The sequence below is a fragment of the Ovis canadensis genome, chromosome 11, assembly GCF_042477335.2.
Source record: "Ovis canadensis isolate MfBH-ARS-UI-01 breed Bighorn chromosome 11, ARS-UI_OviCan_v2, whole genome shotgun sequence".
NCBI lineage: Eukaryota > Metazoa > Chordata > Mammalia > Artiodactyla > Bovidae > Ovis > Ovis canadensis.
The window spans coordinates 52,543,656-52,553,337 of NC_091255.1; the positions used below are offsets into that span (position 1 = coordinate 52,543,656).

General features: G+C 56.1%; 1 protein-coding gene across 1 annotated transcript; it reads left to right on the forward strand.

The window, feature by feature from the left end:
* Positions 1-2,411: 2,411 nt before the first annotated feature.
* Positions 2,412-9,663, forward strand: GRN (granulin precursor). Its single transcript, XM_069543613.1, has 13 exons — positions 2,412-2,659; positions 5,398-5,542; positions 5,660-5,785; positions 5,903-5,987; positions 6,675-6,787; positions 6,886-7,021; positions 7,137-7,231; positions 7,469-7,592; positions 7,866-7,963; positions 8,055-8,300; positions 8,537-8,770; positions 8,873-9,103; positions 9,193-9,663. Exons 2-13 carry the CDS (start codon positions 5,405-5,407, stop codon positions 9,328-9,330), a joined length of 1,764 nt encoding a protein of 587 aa, XP_069399714.1. The 5' UTR covers positions 2,412-2,659; positions 5,398-5,404; the 3' UTR covers positions 9,331-9,663.
* The last annotated feature ends 19 nt before the right edge of the window (positions 9,664-9,682 follow it).

Genomic DNA, 9,682 nt, shown 5'->3' on the forward strand with positions numbered 1-9,682 from the left:
GAAAGATCCATTGAGTTGACCAGAACTGTTTGTCCCTAAACTCAATGTCCCCAGGACATTTGGCTTCTAAGTTCTTCAGTCTGCTTTTTGTACTTTTTCCTATTGAATGCTTTTAATCCTTGCTAAACTGCAAGTGACTGCTTCTAAAAAACTTCAACGCATAAATCCCCTGATCTTTCGGTAATCTACCAATGCTGGGAAGTCAGGTGACAGTATTTATTAAAAGTATATAAAATAAAAGAGGCGCTGCATGAGGGACACCTAGTGCTTTCATGGAGAACATTTATGATCCTTCAGAGAGGGTTTCTTAGCCTCAGCACACCTGACATCTTGGGCAGAATAATCTTTGTTGTTCTCCTCTGGTGGCTTAGATGGTAAAGAATTTGCCTGCAATGCAGGAGACCTGGGTTCGATCCCTGGGTCGGGAAGATCCGCTGGAGAAGGGCAGGGCAACCCACTCCGGTATTCTTGCCTGGAAAATCCCATGGACAGAGGAGCCTGGGGGGCCACAGTCCATGGGGTCACAAAGAGTTGGACACAACTGAGCACCTAACACTTTCAGTCCTTCTTGCGGGGGCCATCCTGTGCACTGTAGGCTGTTCAGCAACATCCCTGTCTCCTGCCCACTAGATGCCAGTAGCATCTCCCCGAAACTGTGCCAATTTAGAATGTCTCGAAACACTGCCTAATGTCCCCAGAGGGCAAATCACTCTATTATGGATTTTGTGATATTTGTTTCAGTCATTCTAGGTTTCTTTTTTTTCCCTCTTTGTGTATTTTTTTCCTGGTCCCATGTAGTCATGATTATAGGTTCATTTATTGATTTGCCAAACACTGCATGGTATTTGTGTATCTGTGCTTGCTGTGTCCATAGAAGCATATGGATGTATGAGACAGGGAATAAGCATAGAGCCACCGGTATACAGAATAGTCCTGATTCTCAGCAGGAGCCTTATCCACCTTTTGGACCCTCTGTGGGCCCAGGCGGAGCACCGAGGTCACACAGTTCCTCAACTCTGCCACTTCTTCCCTACACAGACTCCCGCCATCCCTGAGTTTGCCTATTTGTCCCCAACCCCAGCCTCACCCCAAGCTCTCTGCTTAACCTACAGTGCTTCCCATCCACTTGGCAACCAAACACTGCCCTTCCTCCAAGATCCGGCTTCAGGCTTCCTCTAGTATCTCCTGGTACATCTCCCATCACCCACCTCTGCCTGGGCCAGGCCCCATAAAGGGCACCAAGCAGTCTAGCTCCTGCTGCTGGTGAATCTGTTCTGTGTGGTTTTTTTTTTTTTTTTTCTCCCTCACTGGCTTCCTTGGTGGCTAAGATGGTAAAGAATCTGCCTGCAATGTGCAAGACACGGGTTTGATCCCTGGGTTGAGAAAATCCACTAGAGAAGGAAATGGCTACCCACTCCAGTATTTTTTCCTGGAGAATTACATGGACAGAAGAGCCTAGAAAGCTACAGTCCATGGGGTCTCAAAAAGTCGGACACAACTGAGCGACTAACACTTTCACTTTACGGCTTCCCTGGTGGCTCAGTGGTAAAGAATCTACTTGCAAAGCAGGAGACCCAGGAGACTGCGGTTTCATCCCTGGAGAAGGGAATGGCAATCCACTCCTATATTCTTGCCTGGAAAATTCCACGGACAGAGACTTGTGGGCTATATAGTTCATGGGGTCGCAGAGTCGGATACGACTGAGTACACACGCTCGCTAACGCGCACATCAACAAATCAATTCCTGAAAGGTAAGGGCTTGACTGAAACTAAGGAGCTACTTCCGGTATGCACCCACACCCACAGTCAGCCCAGCCTGGTGCCACACACCCAGCAACTCCACAAGTCCACTTCACTGAACCTGGCATTCAATCCCCGCCCAAGGCTGCCCTTCCATCTGGTTTTCTAATGCTTTTCCCAATACCCTCTGTCTAGCTACTTCTCCAACCCGTCTCCACTTGCCACTTAAAATCCTCCCAGACTCAGCTTCAAAAAGTGCCCCCAAGGTGGCACTTTTTTCCTGCTCAGATCTAACCAACTACTTCTTCTCTACACACACCTGGAGCACCTGGAACACGATTCTCCTACCCCCTCCCCATCCCCTGCTGTGAGCACCTTGAGGAAAGGACCTGAGGTCTGTTTATCCTTGCCCTCACAACTCTCCTTCAGTCCCCGTTGGGGCCCGGCTGCCGAGCACTAAATCTGCATGGGATGAACAGAATAGAGACAGGATGCACAACTGTTCTAAATCCAAGAGACACCCCTTAAATGCTCTTGAACGCACCCACTAAGGGACAGATCTCTTGGCTCTCAATGTCCCCGAAAAGGAGCTGACTCTCGGGATGGGTTAACAGAAGGCAGCGGGCACCCGCAAGCAGGCTGAGCCGTCCCAGGGCGTCACATGATTCTCCAATCACATGATCCCTAGAAATGGGGGGTTGGGGAGAGAGAGGAAGGAGGGAGGGGAGTGAATTGAGTAGGAAAAGAAACACAGGATCCCAGGTTGGCCCCGCCTTTACGTCGACGAGTAGCCAATGGGAGTGCGACATTCCGGACACCTGACCAATGGAAATTGAAGTGGGTGGGCCATCGAGCCGAGTGGCCCAAGTGGATGAGCTGCCTGACCGCTGCTACCCAGCGATCGCGGACCCCGACGCAGGTAAGGAGGGTGGACTTCTCTTGCTCCTTCTTAGGGGCCCAGCCTGGGGGACGTGGGAGATGGGGCTCCTCTGGAGTTTCAGCGGGGATACAAAAAAAAGATTCTCTTATAGAAACTCCGAAGCACTGGAGGGAGTTTTATGGGTGGTGGGAGTAAACAGTAATTGCAGTGACCCCCATTAGAAGGGGCTCTCTCTCCAGCACCCCTGGAAGCTGCAGCCCCTTCTCCCAAAGCAGAGATCACTCTGTTCTTGAGTCGACTCCGCCCCCGTCGGCAGGTGCTGGTAGTGGTGCTGGTGGGCAGTCCCCGCTGCGCCTGGCAGCAAGCGAGGCGCCCGCCCCTGGCCCCCGAGCTCAGAGGGCTGGGAGTAGGGCTTGTGAACCTGGTCTCCTCAAAGACAGTAGGGACTTGGGAGTGGTGATTGAACCCCTGGTATGTGTCTGACTCTCTCTAACTTCCTCTCGTGGGGCTAACTTCCGCCTCCCCCGGCCACTTTTTCTTGCTCTCTCCGCTGTTGGGTTGGCTCACCTTTTGGGAAATCTTTCTCCTGGCACTCGAAGTGGGGGGCTGCCACCTAGTGGAAGATGACGGAGCTGGGGACTTGAAGAGGCAGTGTCCTCCCTCTCTGTAGTGGCAGTGTCGGGTTGGGGTGAGAGGTCACCACTTGGAACCCTACTGAGATGAACTGGGTTCCCTCTTCCCCATTCTGGTTCTGAGTGTGTGTGTGCGCACGTACATATATGTGTATTCAGTAGAAGCGTACACTACTTCCAAACCCCAGGATACCCAGGAAGAAGGATGTACCTAAATGAATCACTAGGGTGCTGAGTAGTCAGAGATGTGTGCAGACAGGCATCCCTCCTGGCCAGGGCAGGCCAGCGAGTCTGCAGGGTTATGATTGGACTCCTAAAAAGCAGGGCGGCCAGCTCCCTTTCCAGGGAGCTGTGGGCATTGGGGAAGAGAGTGAAAGGGGCCAAGGTCCAGGACCAGTCTTCTTCAGCCTCTCCTGTACAGGAGATAGCCTCCAGGGGGTGGTCTTTGAGTTGGGGAGAGGGCGGTGAGGAAAGCCAGGTGAGGGAGAGAGGATGTGAGTGACCCTGTGTGTGCTATTCTCTGCCACACAAAGTGTGCAGTGTCCACCCGTAGACTGACTGAGAACTGAGGCCTAAAGACAGGAAGCAACTTCTGAGGCCTTCATTCTAGCACTCATGTGCAGTATCCAGGCAGCCCCTGTACCCCACATTTCTGTCTGGGTCCAGTCTACTTGCCCAGAGAAACATTTCTATCCCTCTTCTCTGCTTGGACACCAGGCTTCTATCCTCCTTGGGTTTGGGGGGCCTGTCCTAGGCACTGTCCGTGGTACCACTTGTGAACCCAGGTCCAATATACTCTGGAGCCATCAGAGCCTGTCATCTCTATGTTTTGATATTTGACATAGGCGGGTTACTTCCTATCTCTGAGCCTCAGTTTCCTCCTTAGAAAAGTAAAGGTAATAATTCCTACTTTGCATGGTTGTTACAGAAAAAAAAAAAAAAAGAAAATATGTAGAATGTTGTCACTGGCTTCTAACAGGTTCAGCACACATGACTGTTTTGGCCCCTCTAGACAGGGTAAGATCTTCTGGGCCTGCCCCATTGAACTAGCAGGGCTGGCTGAGCTTGGGGGAAGAGTTGTTCAGGAAGTGAAAGGCCACTCCCCTTCAGAGAATGAGGCTTGCTTCCTTCTGCTGATGTGGATGGCAGCCTGGTGGGCACACATGGGCTCTCTACATGCAGCTGGGTTTCTGCTCCAGGATAGGGAGAGGTGGAGGGGAAGGGTGGTGGGAATGTTTGAGGATCCTAAAAGGGCCCGGTGTGGGACTTCCCTGGCAGTCTGGTGGTTAAGACTCCGAGCTCCCAATGTAGGGGGCATGGGTTCAATCCCTGATCAGGGAACTAAGAACCAACATGCTGCATGGGCATGGTCCCCCAATTTTTTTAATTAAAAAATTTTAAAAAGAAAGGTCCTGGTGGTATTGGGGGCCCATGGAGCACAGGTGACCCAAAGGTTGACCAAGCCTATGCGTCTCCTTTGGATGGGGAGGGGACAGTCAGCAGGCAGGTGGTGGCTGGCCTTTGGGGAAGGCAGCCCAGACTCCGTCAACATCATGCTTCCTTTTTCACAACTTTCTCAACCCCGTGGTTGATCATGTCATCATGTGACCTCCCCTCCCCTGCCAGCAGGCCTTAGCAGAGGGCAGGTGTGAACACAGCATTGGGTGAAGAGGCAACTGGAGGCACTGGCTCGGGAAGTGAAACCCTGGCTTTCCTTCAAGGGGAGACTTCAGTTCTTTCTTCCTAGGGCAACTGATGTCTTTCCCACCCCCATGGAGGTGGCTTACCTCCCCACAGCTCAGGCCCACAAAACCCACAGATCTTCCGGACTCTCACATACCCACATCTGCACACACTCAGCCACAGAGATTCAACTGTTAGGCCATGCACTGGGGACACAGATTCACTCACGTATGCATGCCAGCATTCATGCTCATGGATGTACACTCGCTGGTGCACGTGTGACCCCCGCACAGGACACACGTAGGAAGCTGAGCCTCAAGCCCCGCATCTTCTTGCCTGGACAGGCTGTTGTTGTGGAGGCTCAGATGGTCCTGGGCCTTCGGCAGGAGGCAGTGACTGGTCCCAGAATCAAGGGTGGCCTCAGCTTAAGCCAGTTGCCAAATGCTTCTTGGCACTTTGCAGGTGGACCATGTGGACGTTGGTGAGCTGGGTGGCCTTAGTGACAGGGCTGGTGGCTGGAACACAGTGTCCAGACGGTCAGCTCTGCCCTGTGGCCTGCTGCCTGGACCCGAATGGAGCCACCTACAGCTGCTGCAATCCCGTTCCGGTGAGTGCCCTACGGCCCAGGCAAAGAGCTGGCAGCCTGGGATCGGGCCTCTTGGATTGGCCATAGGAGTGGGCCAGACTCAAGTCCTTCGATTTATCTCCTCGTCTTGCTTCCCAGGACCAGCGGCCGTCTGTGCTGAGCCAGCGTCTGGGCCGACCCTGCCAGGCCGATGGCCACTGTGCTCCTGGCTACTCCTGCATCCTCACTGTCTCGGGGACCTCCAGCTGCTGCCCGTTCCCAGAGGTGAGGGTGCCGTTAGGTCTGTGGAGAAGCTTGGGTCTGCATTTACACTTTTCCTGCACTCTCCCACCCTCCCAGGGAAATGGGCCTCGGTAACCAAGGCACTTCTGTGTCCCATAGGCTGTGTCATGTGGGGATGGCCGCCACTGTTGCCCCCGGGGCTTCCACTGCAGCGCTGACGGGAGGTCCTGCTTCCAAAGATCAGGTGCGGCAGAGGTGGAGGTGGAGGGCAGGGAGGTGGGAGCAGAAGAATCTGGAGCATCCAGGAGCCCAGCCAGCAGAGTGACCTTGATTCCTGCCTTTGTGCCCTCATTTGTATGACATCTGTACTAAGCAACACCCCCCACACCCTGCTCTGGACAGAGGGATGAGGAGGGGTCAGAAGAGAATGAAAGACCCCAGGCCCAGGACCAAGCACTGTGGGGGTGAGGACAGGCCAAGTTGAAATGTTTTTTTTTTTTTAAGATTTTTTTGACGTGGACCGTTTTTAAAATCTTTATTGAATTTGTTATAGTATTGCTTCTGATTTATATTATTTTGGTTTTGCTTGGTTTGAGGCATGTGGGATCTTAGCCCCCTGACCAGGGATCAACCCACACCCCCTGCATTGCAAGGTGAAGTCTTAACCACTGGACTCCAGGGAAGTCCCAAAAGCTGCACTGGTTTAATGCCTACCCAGGCAGTGGATCCCCTTGCCCTGAGGCATATTGCTGGTACAATGACTGGCCTGGGGGACAGTGGGTTAAGAGAGCCAGGGGAGCCCTGAGCCCTAGTGCCAGCCCCTGAATCCTCCTGTAGCTGGGCTGGAAGGCGCTGGTGCCAGCAGCTCCTTGAGTGATGGGGGGAATGATAGTCACTGACTGGGCGGAGTCCTGGGTCATCCTGTCTACAGATACCAAGCCCCTGGATGCCGTCCAGTGCCCCGACAAACAGTTCCAGTGCCCCAACTCCTCCACGTGCTGCACCATGCCTGATGGCTCCTGGGGATGCTGCCCCATGCCCCAGGTACAACTTTGGGAAGACGGAGGGTGGAGGGGGAAGGCAGTGTGGGCAGAGGAAGGGGTGGAGGGAGCAAAGACAGAATCAGGGCCATCTCCTCTCAGGCTTCTTGCTGTGAAGACAAGATACACTGCTGCCCCCATGGCACGTCCTGTGACCTGGCTCGTGGCCGCTGTCTCTCGGCCATAGGCACCCACCCCCTGGCTAAGAAGATGCCTGCACACAAGACTAAAAGTTCAGGTAAGGAGGTATGAGTCTGGGGTGAAGAAAGACCTTTTCTAACTCCTAGTTGGAGAGAGCTGGAGAGACTGTCCCCTCCACCCTGGCTGCCCCTCACCTTTCTCTCCCCTTCCAGTGATCTTATGCCCAGATGGACAGTCCCAGTGCCCCGATGGTTCTACCTGCTGCAAGCTGCCCACTGGAAAGTATGGGTGCTGCCCGATGCCCAATGTAAGTGAGGGGCTATGGTCAGCTGGACTGTGTGCCCGCAGTCACCTGGCCTGGACACCCACCTACCTACCCAGCAATGACTCCAAGGGTTGGGGCTGGCTGGCTGGCAGCTGGGAGCCTAACTGCTCAGGACTCATGCCACCCCCTAGTGGTAGACTTGGGGTAGTGCCTGCTGTCAGCCTGGCTGCTCCCTGCACCAGGGAGACTGGAAATCCCAAAGACCCTGCCCTCACCCAGGCCATCTGCTGCTCCGACCACCTGCACTGCTGCCCCCAGAACAGTGTGTGTGACCTGACCCAGAGTAAGTGCCTCTCCAAGGAGAACACTACGGACCTCCTCACCAAGCTGCCCGCACACACAGGTACCAGGGGAGACCTCAAACCCCATTCTACCTACACCATGAGGAGTGAACAGATATGGGGCTGGGGACAGACGGCCGCAGGCCTGGAGGGACTGAAGCAGGGACAGTCCCCTTCTGTCCACACTGGGCCTCGCCTTAGGATCACTGCCAGGGGTGGCCTGAGCCATACCTTCCCTCCTACGTATCTGGTTCTCGCTGTGGAGCTGGCAGAGGGAGGGCACCCCCGAGGGTCCCCAGTGCCACTGCTGACCCACTGCCTCACCTGTCTCACAGTGCAGGATGTCAAGTGCGACATGGAGGTGAGCTGCCCAGACGACTACACTTGCTGCCGCCTACAGTCTGGGGCCTGGGGCTGCTGCCCTTTTGTGCAGGTACCGAGGAATGGGGAGTGGCCTGTGCTGAGCAGAGAGCAGCCGCCAGCCAGTCCCCTCAGGCCCACTGTCCCCTCTCCCGCCACCCTAGGCCGTGTGCTGTGAGGACCACGTGCACTGCTGCCCGTCCGGGTTTAGGTGTGACACAGAGAAGGGTGTGTGTCAACAGGGGACCCGCCGGGTGCCGTGGATGGAGAAAGCCCCAGCCCACGTCAGCCTGCCAGACCCCGGAGCCGTGGAGGGGGATGTCCCCTGTGATAACGTCACCAGCTGTCCTTCCTCCACTACCTGCTGTCGACTCACGTCTGGGGAGTGGGGCTGCTGTCCTGCCCCAGAGGTGCCTGGGGAGGAGGATGATTTAGGGGAGGGGGGCAGTGTCCTGGCCTGGGCACATGGCCAGGCTCCTGTTGCCTTGCTCTTCTGCCTTCTGCCCAGCCCACGGGGGACCCCAGCTCAGTCACAGTCATGCCCAGCTCGAGGAGCCGAGCAGGAGAGGCAGGCTGGGGGCTGCAGGGGCTCAGCGCTCTGGCCCAGAGTAGCTGCCTAAACCACCCTTTTCTGCCACCTCCCCAGGCTGTCTGCTGCTTGGACCACCAGCACTGCTGCCCGAAGGGCTATGCGTGTGTGGCTGGAGGGCACTGTAAGAGGGGGAACCAGGTGGTGACCGGACTGGACAAGGTGCCTGCCCGCAGGGCCTCCCCGTCCCACCCCAGAGACATGGGCTGTGACCAGCACACCAGCTGCCCAGTGGGGCAGACCTGCTGCCCGAGTCTGAGGGGGGCCTGGGCCTGCTGTCAGTTGCCACACGTGAGTACCCACCTGCCCAGTCCTGGTCAGGGCGGGGCCCCATCTCAGGTGGGAGGGGACGTTAGTGGGGGTGAGAGTGCGAGGCCCTTTTGTGTCCCATAGGCCGTGTGCTGTGAGGACCGCCAGCACTGCTGCCCGGCTGGCTACACCTGCAATGTGAAGGCCCGATCCTGTGAGAAGGAGGTGGACCCTGCACACCCTGCCCTCCTCCTGGCCAGCGGCCCTCTTGTGGGCGCGGGGAATGTGGAATGTGGGGCGGGGCACTTCTGCCGCGATAACCAGACCTGCTGCCCAGACAGCCAAGGGGGCTGGGCCTGCTGCCCCTACCACCAGGTCAGTGCCACCCCTCACCCAGGGGCTGGGTAAAGGCCTGGGCCAGGTCCTGCCACGTCCAACTCTCGCCCCCTACTCTGACCATCAAGGGCACCTGTTGTGGGGACAGGCGTCACTGCTGTCCCAGTGGCTTCCGCTGCGGAGCCAAGGGGACCAAGTGCTTCCATCGGGAGGCCCTGCGCTGGGACGCTCCTTGGAGGGACCCGACACCAAGACAGCTGCTGTGAGGAGGGCCTGAGGACTGAAGACACTTGGCAGCCCTCAGGACCCTGCTCAGAGGGTCCCCACTGCTCAGGCCTCCCCAGCACCTCTCCCCCACCACATTCTCCCAGACCCCCTTCTGAGTCCCCCATCACCCTGGGAGGTGGGGCCTCAATCTAAGGCCTCCCCTATGCCAAGGTGAGGGGGGCTGTGGCAAAAGCCACGTTTCAAGCTGCCATCCCCTCCCCCAATTTCTGTCAACCCTGTGGCCAGGTGCTCTTCCTATCCACAGGTGTGTGTGCGTGTGTGTGTGAGCGCGTGCGTATGTGTGCTGCAATAAAGTTTGTACACTTTCTTAACAGTGTCTGATTTGGCCAC